Genomic DNA, 17276 nt, shown 5'->3' with positions numbered 1-17276 from the left:
AGCTTACAAGGCTCTTTTTTGTAAGCTCTTGGAGGATTGGCTACATCAGTGGTGTGTGGCTTAATATGCAAATGAGCTCTTGCTAGAATTCCACCCCCGCACATACCTAGCCTCACATGGTGAGAGTACCTGAAACGAGACCTCCAAAGATGACTGGAGTAGAAGGGTATTGCTTTGTGCCAGGATGGCGTGTTGATCTGTAATATCTCTGATATCAGTGTGGGAACAGCGACATAACAACAGAGCGCAATATTGGCTGTTGGCATGAAGAGTATTGTCTAACATTTTGTTGGAAGGGATCTTACTTATATGGTTTTTCTTTTCTCATTTGGATATCAAGTCTCAAATGATTTGTGCCCATGTAATCCTGTTTGTCCACTCAGGAGTGATCGAGTTGGCTTTCCAGTTGAGCAAGCCCAGTGGTACAGTTAACAGTGATTTTAAGCTCTGGAATTGTTTTTTCTAAAATAGTACCACAGAACTAGTGTTCTATGGCTTTCTTTTGAGTTAGTAAAGCCAGAGTCAAAATTTAATAAAATTTAAGGAAGAACCTTTTATTACTTTTCTCCTTTTCTCTCAATACAAGAACTCGTGGACGCTCAATTAAATTGCTGAGCAGTCGGGTTAGAATGGATAAAAGGAAGTATTTCTTCACCCAAAGGGTGATGAACACATGGAATTCACTGCCACAGGAGGTGGTGGCAGCTACAAGCATAGCCACCTTCAAGAGGGGTTTAGATAAAAATATGGAGCAGAGGTCCATCAGTGGCTATTAGCCATAACGTATAGATGGAACTCTGACTGGGGTAGTGATGCTCTGTATTTTTGGTCCTTATGGGCGGCAACAGTGGGAGGGCTTCTAGTGTCCTGGCCCCACTGGTGGACCTGCTGATGGAACCTGGGTTTTTTGGCCACTGTGTGACAGTGTTGGATTGAATGGGCCATTGGCCTCATCCAGCAGGGCTTCTCTTGTGTTCTAACCCCCAAGTAGGCCGTTCCTTGAACGAGCATTGTTGACTATGTGTCCAATATTGTGAATTAGTTAGTTCCAGAGGGTTCCCATGTTGGTCTGCTGCAGAACAGCTATATTTTAGTCCAGGAGTGCCTTAGAGACCAACAAGTTTTCTAGGAATATAAGCTTTTGAGAATCAAAGCTCCCTCCATCAGAGATACCAAAGGGAGTTCTGACTCTCCAAAGCTAATGCCCCCCAAATTGTGTTGGTCTCTAAGGTGCTTAGCCACTGTTTTAAGATATGCATATGCATCAGAAGGAGAATTTTGGATATAAGCTGCTTGATTCCAGTTTCATTATCTAGAGTGTTGTTCTGATCCCAAATGCATTTGATTGGAAGTGAATTCTACCGATTTCGCTTTCTGTGTCACTTATAAGCATGAATTGGCATGGTTTATATATTAACATGTTAATGTATTTCTTTAGAATAAATGTGTATGTATTATCTGCTGATTGCAGTCTTCAGAGACACATGTATGGGGATATTTATTAAGTAAGGACTTATAAAAAGTCCTATGAATGTTACACCAGAGGAAAATGATCATCTATCTATCTATCTATCTATCTATCTATCTATCTATCTATCTATCTATCTATCTATCTATCTATCTATCTATCTATCTATCATCTATCTATCATCTATCTATCATCTATCTATCATCTATCTATCATCTATCTATCTATCTATCTATCTATCTATCTATCTATCTATCTATCTATCTATCTATCTATCTATCTATCTATCTATCATCATCACCTATCTATCTATCATCGCAAGCAGTCTTGCTGACAGCTCACCTACTCTTCCATTGGCTGAGCCGCATGATGGTCAGTCTCCATGGAGAGCAGCCCCACCCTCCAACCCCAAGATGGAGGAGGATTGGGCCACTGGGGAAGCTCCCTTTGTGTCCTACTGTTCTGTCCTGTCAGGTCCTCCATTTCCCCTCAGTGGCTGTTGCTAGGAAACCATAGTATCCCAAGCTTGGTTCTATAAGTAAAAGGCAGCAGGAGGAGTTCCTTTCCAGGCCTATTTTGGCCTTTGAGGGAGAACTCATTGGGGCCAGTCCTGAGTAGGGCTGCCAGCTCCATGTTGGTAGGAAATTCCTGGAGATTTTGTGGTGGAGTTTGAGAATACCAGAGTTTGGGGAGGGGAGAGACCTCTGCTGAATATAATGCCATAGGGTCTACCCTCCCAAGCAGTTTTTTTTTTCCAGGCAGAGAGATAGCTGTTGTCTGGAATTCATTTGTGATACCAGGAGATCTTCAGGATTCAGTTGTGATACCAGGAGACCTGGAGATTGGCTACTCTAGGTCAGGGAGTACCCTCTGGGTGACTTGATGCTACTTGACTGGTGTGACTTAAGTAGACCTGGCTGTTTGCTACTGGCTAGCAGCAGCCTCCCTATGATGGTCAAGTTGATGTAGCTGTTAGCACTTCAGAGTACGGTCTGCCAGCAAGGTTCTTGCTGTAGAAGCTGACTGGGTGATTTTGGACCAGTTTCAGCCTAGTCTACCTCACAGGATTGTTGTGCAGATCAAAAGAGTAAAAGGAGAATGATGTAAACGGCTTTGGTCCCCACTTTGAAGAAGGACTGTCCTTTTCCTGGGTAGAGGCTGCAGGGAGGGGGGAGGAGATGGAAGCTGAAATGGTTTATGGTTGGCTGGGAAAGAGGTAGGGTTGCCAACTCCAGGTCAGGAAAATCCTGGATATTTGAGGGGTGGAGTCTGGAGAGGGTGGGGTTAGAGGAGGGGTTGGACCTCAGAAAGGTATAGTGCCATAGACTACACCATCCTAACCATCCATTTCCTCCTGGGGAACCATTCTTGCCAATCTCCACATGAAGGCTGGGGATCACTCAGGATTACAACTGCTCTCCAGATTTCAGAGGCCAGTGGTTGCTTTGCAGGATGAACTTTATGTCATTATACCCTGCTGAGGTCATGTCATTATACCTTGCTGAGTTTGCTTCCTGCTTTGGTCTACACTGTGGAGAAAGACTGTCTTTTTCCTAGGTAGAGGCTGCAGGGAGGGAGGGGGAGGAGATGGAAAAGGAGATGGAAAGCTAAAGTCAGATCGATTCCTCTACAAAAAACAGCCACCTTGAAGTGCGTACTCTATGGTATACCATAACACAATCATGCCACACCAAAAAATCCAGATTGTTCCACAAGCACATGCTGATGCTAAATGCCACAAGGCCGAATATGACCAGAAAAGGAAGAATGTACTGCAGACAAAAGGAATGCTGAGCATCAGCCTCTGTTTGATCATCATCATGCTATGATGCCACAGCAAATTGACCCTGAGTGCCCATGGCTGAACAGAGCATCTTTCTAGAGTCCATTGTATTTTTTCCCCCCAAAGTGGGCCTTATTTCTGGTTGTCTTATAAGGTGCAACCAGCCCACCAAATGCCAGCTGACCTTTCCCTACATTCACACTGCAGAACAGACTGGGTTTTCTCATTATCTCTAAGCTCCAGGCAGGCTAAAGGAGAATACAGTATAAGGAATTTTTGGGAAATTTTAACAGGGATCTGCTCCTTCCTGGGCTTTAGGTGTTCACGGGTGGGTTTTTTTTTTTATTACCATGTTGGGGAGCAATTTTATCCTTAATCCCATGGTTCTTTGGAATGGAAGTTTTGAATGACTTCTGGCGCTGGCTCATGTTATAAAGCTTGTACACTGAAGCCATTTTTGTACAGAAAGCACTATGAATTCCACTGTAGGTGGAATTCGTGTGGGTTGTTTGATCCAACAAGCGTTACGGTAAGCCCATTACTGTTCAAATGAAAACATCGAAGGGGAGTGATCACACCCACTGGCCCTGTTCCCCAGTCTCCATATTTTAACAGATACCCAGTTACATTGAAACTGTGCGCACAGATCCTGCATTTTCCAGAGTAGTCAATTGAAAGTACACGTAAGAGCATACACACATGAAGGCAGGTTGGAAATGTTGCCAACCTCAGCCAATTTATGGTGACTCCCCCATAGGGTTTTCAAGGCAAGAGACAAACAGAAGTGGTTTGCCATTGCCTGCTTCTGTGTAGAAGAAGGAGAAGACTGCAGATTTATATCCCGCCCTTCTCTCTGAATCAGAGACTCAGAGTGGCTTACAATCTCCTATATTTTCTCCCCCCACAACAGACACCTTGTGAGGTGGGTGGGGCTGGAGAGGGCTCTCACAGCAGCTGCCCTTTCAAGGACAACCTCTGCCAGAGCTATGGCTGACCCAAGGCCATTCCAGCAGGTGCAAGTGGAGGTGTGGGGAATGAAACCCGGTTCTCCCAGATAAGAGTCTGCACACTTAACCGCTACACCAAACTGGCTCTCAGTGTAGCAATCCTGGAATTCCTTGGAGGTCTAACATCCGAGTACTAACCAGGGCTGACCCTGCTTAGCTTCCAAGAGGGCAGGGGCCGTGGCTCACTGGTAGGGTGTCTCCGTGGCATGCAGAAGGTACCAGGTTCAATCCCTGACATCTCCAGTTAAAGGGATCAGACCTCTACCTAAGACCACTGAAAGCCACTTCCAGTCTGAGTAAATAATACTGATCTTGATGAACTTGTCTGATTCAAATGTAGCTCCTTGTGTCCACGTGTTTGAGATTTGATGAGATCAGGCTAGTGTCCTTTACATACATAACCTTCATGCAAATTTCACTTCTAAGTGCAAGGAGGTTGTGAGGATGAGGATCAGGAGATGCAACCCCCAGTTGCCCTTCCCCTTGCTTTGATTGGAATATGAACAAGTGATCGAAAAGAGCTAGTGTCCCTGAATCTGAACATGGAGCAAAAATGCGTATATGAAGAAGAAGACCGCAGATTTATACCCCACCCTTCTCTCTGAATCAGAGTCTCAGAGCGGCTCACAATCTCCTTTAACTTCCTCCCCCACAACAGGCACCCTGTGAGGTGGATGGGGCTGAGAGAGCTCTCCCAGAAGCTGCCCTTTCAAGGACAACTCCTATGAGAGCTATGGCTAACCTAAGGCCAGCAGCTGCAAGTGGAGGAGTGGGGATTCAAACCCGGTTCTCTGAGATAAGAGTCCATGCATTTAACCACTACACCATGCACTTAACCACTACACCATGGGTTGTTCATTATCACTGAGCATGTGCCAGAGCGGGGGTGGCCGAACTGCAGCTCAGGAGCCACATGTGGCTCTTTCACACATATTGGGTGGCTCTCAAAGCCCCCACTACCCCCTTGGTCAGCTTGGGAAAGGCACTTGTCTCTTTAAATCACTAAGCCAAGCCAAGCCAGCCAGCAACTTGGGGAATGCAATTAAAGTTAAAGTTGCTGTCTTTCCACTTCTCTCTCCATCTTCCTTCCTTCCTTCCTTCCTTCCTTCCTTCCTTCCTTCCTTCCTTCCTTCCTTCCTTCCTTCCTTCCTTCCTTCCTTCCTTCCTTCCTTCCTTCCTTCCTTCCTTCCTTCCTTCCTTCCTTCCTTCCTTCCTTCCTTCCTTCCTTCCTTCCTTCCTCCCTCCCTCCCTCCCTCCCTCCCTCCCTCCCTCCCTCCCTCATGGCTTTCAAACATCTGATATTTATTCTGTGTGGTTGTTACATTAAGCAATTTTGGCCACCCCTGTGCTTGTGTTTCCTTCCCTGTGGAAAGATTAATGGTGATAGAGAGAAGCCCTCAAAATCAAGATAGTTCATGAGAATGTTGGCTGGTGCTTCATGAAGAATGAGACCCTTTCTTCATTATGGTACTCCTGAGCAAGCTTCCTGGTATGTTCAGTTGTTTTAGATAGCCTTAAAGGTAATGTTCAGTGAAAAAAAGTTTTTTATTCATTTATAGAATCACAGAATCATAGAGTTGGAAGGGACCTCCAGAGTCATCTAGTCCAACCCCCTGCATAATGTAGGAAACTCACAAATACCTCCACCTAAATTCACAGGATCTTCATTGCTGTCGGATGGCCATCTAGCCTCTGTTTAAAAACCTCCAAGGATGGAGAGCCCACCACCTCCTAAGCAAGCCTGTTCCACTGAAGAACCGCTCTAACGGTCAGGAAGTTCTTTCTAATGTTGAGCTGGAAACTCTTTTGATTTAATTTCAACTCATTGGTTCTGGTCCTGCCTTCTGGGGCCACAGAAAACAATTCCACCCCGTCCTCTATATGACAGCCCTTCAGGTACCTGAAGATGGTGATCATATCACCTCTCAGCCGCGTCCTCTGCAGGCTAAACATGCCCAGCTCCTTCAGCCTTTCCTCATAGGACTTGGTCTCCAGACCCCTCGCCATCTTCGTCGCCCTCCTCTGGACCATTCCAGCTTGTCTATATCCTTCTTAAAATGTGGTGCCCCAAAGCTAAACACAATACTTCAGGTGAGGTCTTACCAGAGCAGAGTAAAGCGATGCCATCACTTCACGTATTTAGTATCGTTTAAAATATGTACATCCCATTGTCTGAGATTTAACAGATCCATATGTGTGGATTGTGTCACGGCTGAGATAAAACCCTCTAATTATCAAGAGGAAATCCGCGCAGTCCCTCCAAAGAGCTATTTAGTCTAAAACGTATCTGGTAACAGTTATGTCTCACAATGAAAAGCGGTAGCTTAGTAGTAGCAATCAGGCATTAAGGCAGATAAAAAATTGCGACAGATTGTTTTTGTAATATTACATGCAAATGATCAGCACGAACATATTTTTGGACTCCACAGTTGAATGTGTGAATTAATTATGGACACATTAAGGGCTCTAGCTCTCTGTCTCTCTCCAATTTTTAAAATGCATGATGCTCTTTTGAAAGATGAACTTTTTGAGGCCTTGTCATATTTTGTATTTTTAGATGTTTAATGCAGTGTTTCCTTTAAGCAACTTGGCTGAGATCTGAAGAGCCTTGTGACACGTTCTGTGAGACCAAATGGGCTTTGCCTTGTGCATTTTGAACATTGACTCTCCGCACTTAACAGCATGTGCAGCTGTGTGGATTCTCTAAAGTGGTGTTTGAGAGGGCACTTCCATAGAAGACTGGTTCCTACACCTTTTGAAGAAGATGATGCTGGATTTATATCCTGCCCTATACTCTGAATCTCAGAGTGGTTACAATCTCCTCTACTCCCCCCCCCCCCCCAAATAACAGACACCCTGTGAGGTGGGTGGGGCTGAGAGAGCTTTTTACAGTAGCTGCCCTTTCAAGGACAATTCCTATGAGAGCTACAGCTAACCCAAGGCCATTCCAGCAGCTCCAAGTAGAGGGATGGGGAATCAAACCCGGTTCTCCCAGATAAGAGTCTGCTCACTTAACTACTACATCAAACTGACTCTCTAGTTTGAGTAGGAGGAAGGGACCATGGCTCCGTGGTAGAGCATCTGCTTGGCATTCAGAAGGTCCAAAGTTCCATCCCTGGCAGCTCTGCTAAGGACCAGGCAGTAGGTGATGGGAAAGACCACCTGCCTGAGACCCTGGAGGGCCGCTGCCAGTCTGAGCAGACAGTACTGACTTTGATGGACCGGTGGTCTGATTCATTATAGGCCACTTCATATAAGCTACTTCATATAGAATCATAGAGATAAAAGGGATCTCTGGGGTCATCTAGTCCAGTCCCCAGCACAATGCGGGAAATTCTTGGACCCTGACTTAGGAGAGTGGATTTTAAATCATGGAACCCCCTCCCCGGATTTTTAACTTATTGATTTAAATCAAGTTCCTTGCGTTGAGATTCGTGCATTTTCTGAACAAGCATGCCTAGGTTTTGGTTTTGGTTTTTTGCTAGAAATTGAAATGTGGTTGTTTTGTGCTTCCATAAAAGAAACATGCAGAGCCTTTTGCTTCTGCAGTTCTCACGCTTTTCGCATTTAGGAATTGCACCTGCTTAGAGACAGGAGGTGGATTGTTGTTCGGTGTTTCCTGTACGCATGCAAGGATACTGAAGCGAGATTGTTTACTTAAAAGTCTAAGGTATCTGTGATGTAAGTATAATTGGAGATATAGTTGTAGCTGTTACAGTAACTCTGTGAACACTGCCTGCTTCAGCCTGTTATGGAGCATTTAGCGTATACCAGTTGGAGAAGAACCATCAGAATTGTGTAAGGATGGGGAAACAGCACTTGGACAGTGAATTTTGATGGGAGGGGGGAGTTCATGCATAACACGGCAGTGTCCATGTAGACATCTGTCAATTTTTTTGTTTTGTTTAGAATTCTGTACTGTTTAGAATTCTGTACTGTCTTTCCATAAGATGGTGGCCAGGTAGCTCAGGAAAGCAGCAAAAACACAAGCCAATCACAGACAGGGCTTTTTTTTGGGGGGGGGGGTAGAAAAAGCCCAGCAATGACTCATTTTCTTATTAGGCCACACCCCTTGACACCAATTCAGCCGTAACTGCTTTCCTGTGCATTCCTGCTCAAAAAAACCCCCCTGATTACAGGTATTAACATTTTAAACTGTTAAAAAGTTCTGGTCAAGCTTTAAAACCAGGGATGAAATTCCAATTAAAAGACCCTCCCCCCTCAAAGTCTTTAACAGACCTTGAAAAGCTCTCGGTGAGGTCCTTGGGGTAGAATGTCGCAGTGTTTGAGAAGGGGGTACTGAGAAGCCCTTTGTGTGAGTCCCACCAACCATACCGCAAGGGGTTTTTTTTGCAAGAAAGGCCTCCTCAGACAATCTGAGATTATGGGCAACGCTGTACGGTTGCAGGTGACCTTTTAGGCACGTTGGACCCAGATTGTTTGTGACAGTGATACTCAGTGGATCGAGCCACCTGTTGCTCATCTGACCCACTGTTCCCCAACCTGGCACCTTCCCCCTGTTTCAGGAGGAATGCCCTTCTTTGGTGGGTCTTGTAGTTGGCAGATGGTTTCCAGCAGGAACTCATTTGCATATTAGGCCACACCCCCTGGTATCACCATTGTTTCACATAGAGCTTTTTTTGGTAGAAAAAGACCAGCAGAAATTCATTTGCATATCAGGTCACACCCCCTGATGCCAAGCCAGCCGGAACTACATTCCTGTGTGTTCCTGCTCAGAAAAAGCCCTGGTTTCCACCTTGAAACAGCCACTGCCAGGGGAATGCATAAGCTATGAGCCTCTCTGAGGTATAGGGATGAGGGCACCAGTGGCTGCTTTGGTTGATGGTAGCAGCAAGTGCACCTCCTCGTGAGTCATAAAGAGAGTACCCCGATTTAAGGCCAAACAGTTCAGTGCCCTAAAGCAGCGGTCCCCAACCTTTTAGGCCCCAGGGACTGGTTTAGGGGAAGACAATTTTTCCACAGACCGGGGGAAGGGGGGTGGGATGGTTTCAGGATGATACAATTGTGCACTTTATTTCTATCAGTTTGGTGTAGTGGTTAAGCGTGCAGATTCTTATCAGGGAGAACCAGGTTTGATTCTTCACTCTTCCACTTGCACCTGCTGGAATGGCCTTGGGTCAGCCGTAGCTCTCGCAGGAGTTGTCCTTGAAAGGGCAGCTTCTGGGAAAGCTCTCTCAGCCCCACCCACCTCACAGGGTGTCTGTTGTGGGGGAGGAAGGTAGAGGAGATTGTGAGCCGCTCTGAGACTCTTCGGAGTGGAGGGCGGGAGATAAATCCAATATCTTCATCTACCTCACAGGATGTCTGTTGTGGGGGAGGAAGGGAAAGGAGATTGTGAGTGGCTCTGAGACTAAGGTTTGGGGTGGAGGGCGGGATATAAATCCAGTGTCGTTGTCTTATTATTACTACATTGTAATATAGAATGAAATAATTATACAACTCACGGCCTGGTTGCTAACAGGCCACAGACCGGTACTGGTCCATGGCCCGGGGGTTCGAGACCCCTGCCCTGCGTATGCTTTAGAGTTCGCTTTTGTGGCTTTCAACATGTCTTTCTTCCCCCCTGGAAAAAAAAGTTTATCCTAAAAACATGACCCGTGCCCACGCATCTGCACCGTGCGTCTGTATTCCTTTGCCGTCGTTATCTGTGCCTATTTGTTCAGAGGAATGTTGAGCAAATATTATTTCACTTTGCTCCTTTATCTGCCCTCGGAGTGAAACATCGTTTTCCTTAATATATTCAGCCACATTTCCCCCTTTTTTGCATTCTCTCCCCCCTTCCTCTTTCATTTACTGCTTGGCTAATGGGCGCTCAGTTTCCCTGACATTTTTATAGCTGCTATGACAACATCCTTGTTTTGCGCAATACATTCATAATCGGCTGCGATCGCAGCTTCACGTCGCTTCTGCTCCTTCTGAACCATGTTAAGATTCCTGCTAGCCCTCCAACTCAATTTTCATATGCAGTTGTGATTACACCTGCTTAAACATTTTCCTGGCGGCTTCATATTTGCATGTAAAAAGTGTGTGCGTGTGTGTGTGGTGGTGGTGGGGGGAAGCGGCTGATGAAACACCTATTCCGTAATCGGGTTTGAGTCTTCGGTATGACGAGTCTGAAGTTCATGTCTGCGGGCTCTCAATCAATTTGTAGCGTTTCAGCATCCGTTAGCTAGGATTGGCGACAATGTCACATTCTCTTCAAGTTTGCCGTTTTAATCTGCGGGGTTTTTTTTATGTTCCTTTTTTCAGTTACACTCTTTTGCTTACTTTGAAAATTATGGGAAGAGGCTATATAAAGATATTTTCTGTCTGTTTCTTTATCATTCCAATGCACCGTGTCTAGAATCACACATATTGTTGCACAGTCCCTTTACCTCAACCGCAGTGGCTTAAAAGGGTGGTGGGGGGGAGATGAATTCTCGTCGGGTGGGATTTGCACTGGAGCCAACAGGTGGCAAAATGGCTCTCAACTCTCCCTGTGTTTAAAAGACCTATGTTTCCCAGTAATACTTTTATGCTCATTAGGAGAAAAGAATACAGAGAGAAGAAGCCATATTTATTTGTGCGCAGGGGAAAAGGCAATGTGTGCGTTCAGAAGAACTGGAAGGTGGTCTCTTCTTGGGATTGTACCACTTCACAATGCAGGAGAGAAAGCGCTCATTTCCATGTCTTTCCATGATCGCAGAAATAAGAAGAACCGTCCTTCCTTAATGGAACTACACCAGGAAATAGGTTTTTATTCCCCCCCCCCCCCATGGGGCAAGCATTCATTCCTAAGAAATCCACCTGCTCTCATGATCCACAAAATCCTTGAGTTTTTCTTGTCCTTTGAGTCAGGGAAGTTAAGATGCATGACATTCCTCTCAAGCAGTCAGTCAAAATTTAGGTTCCTTTGTTCAGGATTCCTTGCTGGAGTTGCCAGCTTCCAGAAGAGTCCTGAAGATCTCCCAGAATTACGGCTCAGCTCCAGAACAAAACAGTAGACAAGTGGCACCTTTAAGACCAACTAAGTTTTATTCAGAATGTAAGCTTTCGTATGCTTTAAGCAGACTTCATCAGACAAAAACTGGAATGGCAAGCCATCTTTAAATATAGAGAAAGTGGGCAATGAGTTGGTATGTAGAGTCATGGGAATGTTTTTAGCAGATTAAAAGAATCGCAAATTGGGGGTCTGTGTTTGTTTGTTAACTGGACTGTAAACAGTGGAGGGTGATAAAAAGCAGACATGTCATAGGTGTGAAGTGCCATAAATCTTGGTGTCATTCTGGCTTCCTTAATTCTGGGTTTAAATGGAGGGCATTGGTATCTCAAGAGGTTATAACATCATTGTAGTTTGCCATTAGAAAAAAAGAATACATTAAAATATAGTGGAAGATGGGTTAGTATATGTAATACGATATACAGCCAATATCCCTATTTGAGTATGTCAGTACAAAAAACCAAAATATTCTGATACACTGTCCTAAAAGGGAAATACATTCTAGTTTGCCATTAGGAAAAAAGGGTACCTTAAAATATAGTGAGAGGTGGGTTAGTATGAGATAAAATGAGATAAAAAGCCCATATCCCTTATTTTATATCAATACAAAAAAAAAAGCAAAACAAGCTCAGCTCCAGATTACAGAGGTCAGTTCCCCTGGAGGACATGGATGCTGTGGAGTGAGGACTTTATGGGATTGTACCCTGCTGAGGCCCCTGCCCTCCCCAGGCCCCACCCCCAAATCTCCAGGAATTTCCCAGTCTTGAGATGGCAAGAGTAATTGAGTCTTGAACCGATGACTGAGGGATATGAGATGAAAGCATGTATTCCACCATCCAGTTGTGACCAAAACCAAGAACAGACAGACCACACCCACCAAGGAGGCCTCCTTGTGCTGATAGGACAGAGAAGGTCAGATGATTTTTCCCAATCCCTGTAAAATCTGCGCACACAAATACATTTAATATATTCAGGACTTTCTTCATCTCCTCCTCCTCCTCCTCTTCTTCTAGACGTCCATCAGTGGCTATTAGCCACAGCATATTGTTGTAACTCTCTGTCTGGGCAGTGATGCTCTATATTCTTGGTGCTTGGGGGCGGCACAGTGGGAGGGCTTCTAGTGTCCTGGCCCCACTGATGGACCTCCTGATGGTGCTTGGGGGTTTTTTTGCCACTGTGTGACACAGAGTGTTGGACTGGATGGGCCACTGACCTGATCCAACATGACTTCTTCTTCTTCTTTTTCTTCTTCTTCCCTTTCCCCTTTGCATTGTGTCCCCCCCGCCCTGTACAGAAGCCCAAGCCTGGCTTGTTAAACCCAAGTTTTATTTGATGTTTCTTAAGGATCAGGAATGAAATCGTGGTACTGCTAAAAGTAATTATATTCGGTTTACAAGTTTGCTGAGCCACCCAGCAGAAAACAAAAATTATTTGGATGCTAGTTACAGGACCGAATTTATATTGTAGTTTAATTCTCTTGGTGTCAATTTGGTGTATTGTCTTTAATTAAAGGTCAACAGAAATTGAACTGCAAACCTCAGGGAGACTTTAAACTGGTCCTTTAAGCTTATGAGGCTACCCATTAGAGATGGTCTTTACTGCAAATTTTATTCTGTTGTTTCTGAAGTCGTATAGCTAGTTAAAGTAGAATGTTGCTCTCTTGTTTGCAGGCAAACCTGATGAGGACTTCTGGGTATTCCAGAAATTTTCTACTATTGTCAATTTTGACCCAGTCCTTTTTTTTCTGCAGAAAGCATTTGATAAATACAGAGCTGACAGGTTTTTGCATATGTGTATGTGCATACTGCTGTGGTTTCTTAATATCGGCCTTTTAATTTACCATTGCAACAAATGTCAAACATACAGTCATCATAGAAACAATCATCTCTTAAATATACCTTCATCAGGAGAGCCTTGTAGAGAGTGATTTGAAAAGATCAGGGGTGGAATTCTAGCAGGAGCTCCTTTGCATATTAGGCCACAACCCCCTGATGTAATCAATCCTCCAAGAGCTTACAAAAAAGAGCCTTGTAAGCTCTTGGAGGATTGGCTACACCAGGGGTGTGTGGCCTAATATGCAAAGGAGCTCCTGCTAGAATTCTACCCCTGAATAAGATAATCCAGCAATAGAGAGCAGACAGACATTTCCCTTCAAGTTGGGCTTCCTCAGTCTGTGTGCTGGTAGCTGAACAAACATTCAATAAGAAACAAAGAATAGGTCAGGAATCACCAGCCAGTTCGACATGGGCTATTTGACCCAGGTTCACTGCTGGTGGGAAGTGGTGGTTTCAAAAATTCCACCCAAGGACATACGAACCAGGAGAAAGACACGAAGACTGGTGGAGGAACTTGTTAAAGATGCCAGGTTTTTGGAGGCTTGTACCTTGCAGAGTGAACTACTGTGTTTGTTTGATGGGTTCTCTTCTGCTAAGCGAAGAATCGTCTGTTGTAGAAAGGAAAGGATGGTTCCTTTCTCCAAAAGAAGGGAGTCATCCAACAAAAAGAGCTCCTTCCTCCAACAGGAAGAAGTCCCTCCTTTTGCAAAAAAGAACCGCTGAAACGTGTGCTGAGGTTTCAAAGAGTTCTTCAAGACTGGCCCAGGGGTGGGATTCTAGCAGGAGCTCGTTTGCGTATTAGACCACACACCAACCGTCCATCTGTCTGTCTGTCCGTCCGTCCATCATCTTATCTGTCTGTCTGTCTGTCCAGGGGTGGAATTCTAGCAGGAGCTCCTTTGCATATTAGGCCACACCCCCTGATGTAGCCAATCCTCCAAGAGTTTACAAGGCTCTTTTTTGTAAGCTCTTGGAGGATTGGCTACATCAGGGGGTGTGGCCTAATATGCAAAGGAGCTCCTGCTAGAATTCCACCCCTGGATTGGCCAGTCCTGGTATGAGTACTAGAAACCCGTCTTCTCTGTCTTCGCCTGGCTGACAGTGCTTTCATGTCATACTTGGTCCTGGAAAAACTAGGCTCGAATACCCAGTCTTCAGCTCTGTATTATTATTATTATTATTACTATTACCTTTTCATCAGCAAGGCATTTGTGGCCATAGGGAACGTTCCTCTGTTCCTTGGTCCAGTTGTGTTCTGTAATGGGGCAGTCTGTTGTTTCTGAGTTTTGTGGTTAGGCTGTATACTGGAGAAAGGTGTATCGTGTTAGGCAGCACTAAGAACCAATGTGCTGTAGAGGGGGAAGGTCTAGAAACGGAGCCGCCTCTGCAGTTTTGTTTATGCTTGTGAACTTCACCAATGTCAACTGTTCTCCCCTTTTAAGGTAAGAGGTTCCCGCATGCTTCTTCTTCTTTTTCGCTGTGTCTTTTTATCCCATGCTGAGGGCTTGGTGGTGGCGGGAAGCATCTTCATTCTCATGTCTGCCTCAGATGAAGCAGGCGGGCGAGGGAACGTGGAGCGGTGTTTCTCGTAGGCCTCCTCCCAGCTCAGCCATTTCCGCATGCCGCCTTCCTGCACCCATTCCCGGTTGTGTTTTGAATTCACCCATGAACGGCTCCTTGCCTTGTGGGGAGGAGTTGAGTCTCTTTGCCTCCTGTCTCCTGTAGGTGCCGCCCCAACCCCCAATGGCGAGGTCTTGTATTCTTTTCCAGCTCCTGGCTTACTGGAGAGGAGGATTATGAAAAATGCTATCGCAGGTAGGAGACGCAGTACGGTATTCCTAACTTTAAGAAGCCCTCGAACGCTGTCCTAACCCCCGCCTCCCATTTTCACCACAGCAAAGCTGCACCTTCTAAGGCGGAGATGTCCTGTTGAATGTATTGTGCATGCCACACTGTCTCGCTCCCCCTTTCCCCAATAAAGGTGGGGGAGAGACCAGTTCGGAAACACTGTTTCTTTCAGATTTGGGTGGGCAGCTTTGTTGGTCTGAAGGAGCAGAACAAATTTTGAGTCCAGTGGGATCTTTAAGACCAACAAATGTTTATTCAAGGTATGCAGGGCTTTTTTTTTGTAGCAGGAACTCCTTTGCATATTAGGCCACGCACCCCTGATTTAGCCAATCTTCCTGGAGCTTACAGTAGGCCCTGTACGAAGAGCCCCGTAAGCTCTCGGAGGATTGGCTACATCAGGGGGGCGTGGTCCAATATGCAAAGGAGTTCCTGCTACAAAAAAAAAAGCCCTGCCTATATTGAAGCATCTGCCTATATATGTGAAACATTAACTTCCATTTCAATGTATCTGAGGAAGGGTGCCTGCTTATGGAAACTTATACTTTCAGGGCTTTTTTTGAGCAGGAACACACAGGAAAACAGTTACGGCTGGCTTGGCACAAGGGGGTGTGGCCTAATATGCAAATAAGTCCTTGCTGGACTTTTTCTACAAAAAGTCCTGTGTGAAACAATGGTGATGTCGGGGTGCGGCCTAATACGGAAATAAGTTCTTGCCTGGCTTTTTCTACAAGAAAAGCCCTGGATGAAAGAATAATGTTGATTTCGTAAAATGTCATCTAATAATTGCAATAAGATGACCAAAGGAGGTTGTGTTCTGTTACATATTGAAGTTAGTTTGATCATTTTGATCCTCCGCTCCAGCAGCATTATCGCAGACTAGCCCAAGCTCGTCAGAGCTTACATGTTAAAAAGGGTTGAAGAAGAAGAAAGTATTGGATTTATATCCCTCCTTCCACTCTGAATCTCAAAGTCCCAGAGCAGCTCACAATCTCCTTTACCTTTCTCGCTCACAACAGACACCCTGTGAGGTAGGTAGGGGCTGAGAGAGCTCTCACGGAAGGTGCCCTTTCAAGGACAACTCTGCAAGAACTATGGCTGACCCAAGACCATTCCAGCAGCTGCAAGTGGAGGAGTGGGGAATTGAGCCTGGTTCTCCCAGATAAGAGTCCACGGACTTAACCACTACACCAAACTGGCTCTCACACCAAACTGAGGTAGTACTTGGCTGGGAGACTGCTAAAGAAGATCAGGGTTGCTGTGCAGAGGAAGGCAATGGCAAACCACCCCTGCTCATCTATTGGCTTGAAAGCCACATGAGAGGTTGCGTAAGTTGTGTATGATTTGATGAGAATGAATTATTATTACCCAGTTCTGGATGGCCCAGGATAGCCCAGTTTCATCAAATCTCAGAAGCTATGCCAGGTTAGTACTCAGATGGGAGGATTCCAAGGAAGTTGGGGTTGCTAAAAAGGGTTGAAGAAGATGAAGGTATTGGATTTATATCCCGCCCTCCACTCTGAATCTCAAAGTCTCAGAGCGGCTCACAATCTCCTTTACCTTCCTCCCCCACAACAGAAACCCTGTGATGTAGGTGGGGCTGAGAGAACTCTCACAGAGAGCCAGTTTGGTGTAGTGGTTAAGTGTGCGGACTCTTATCTGGGAGAACCGAGTTTGATTCCCCACTCCTCCACTCACAGCTGCTGGAATGGCCCTGGGTCAGCCATAGCTATCGCAGGGGTTGTCCTTGAAAGGGCAGCTGCTGTGAGAGCCCTCTCAGCTCCACCCACTTCACAGGGTGTCTGTTGGGGGGAAAAGATATAGGAGATTGCAAGCTGCTCTGAGTCTCTGATTCAGAGAGAAGGGCGGGGTATAAATTTGCAGTTGTCTTCTTCTTCGGCAGGCAATGGCAAACCATCTGGGAATGTCTCTTGCCCATATAGCCCAACCTTGGCTGTTCTTGTCAGATCTTGGAAGCTAAACAGGGTCATCCCTGGTTAGTACTTGGATGGGAGACCACCAAAGAAGTTCAGTGTTGCTACACAGAGGCAGGCAGTGGGAAACTACTTTTGAACTTCTCTTGCCTATGTAGTCTCTGTAATCTGAATGCAACTAAAGGGCACTTTCCACCCCCTTTAGGGAGCACTTTCTCATTGTGTGTGCACAATCATCAGAGGGCATTTTGTACCTTCAGCTTTTGTGGTTCACATTTTTATATAGTTCTTTTCATTAGGAGTCCTATGCCGGCTTTAAGGTGTGTCTTTACATAGATACAGAACGGTACATTTTTGTTTTTTAAAGTCTTCCCAAATGTCTTGTTTCGTCTCCATCATTAGTG

The 17276-nt window shown here is 45.4% G+C and overlaps 1 protein-coding gene across 2 annotated transcripts in view; it reads left to right on the top strand.

Moving 5' to 3' along the window:
* Positions 1-17276, top strand: part of ZNF423 (zinc finger protein 423) — a 475743-nt gene that overhangs the window by 293677 nt on the left and 164790 nt on the right. The window contains exon 6 of one of the 2 annotated variants that reach the window (XM_060254539.1): positions 14819-14908. The exons of the other annotated variant lie outside the window; for it this stretch is intronic. Coding sequence (XP_060110522.1) covers positions 14819-14908 — 90 coding nt within the window. The remainder of the gene's footprint in view (positions 1-14818; positions 14909-17276) is intronic. 2 annotated transcript variants of the gene reach the window in all.

The sequence above is a fragment of the Heteronotia binoei genome, chromosome 14 (genome assembly GCF_032191835.1).
Source record: "Heteronotia binoei isolate CCM8104 ecotype False Entrance Well chromosome 14, APGP_CSIRO_Hbin_v1, whole genome shotgun sequence".
Lineage (NCBI taxonomy): Eukaryota > Metazoa > Chordata > Lepidosauria > Squamata > Gekkonidae > Heteronotia > Heteronotia binoei.
This window is presented reverse-complemented; position numbering and strand designations above follow the sequence as displayed.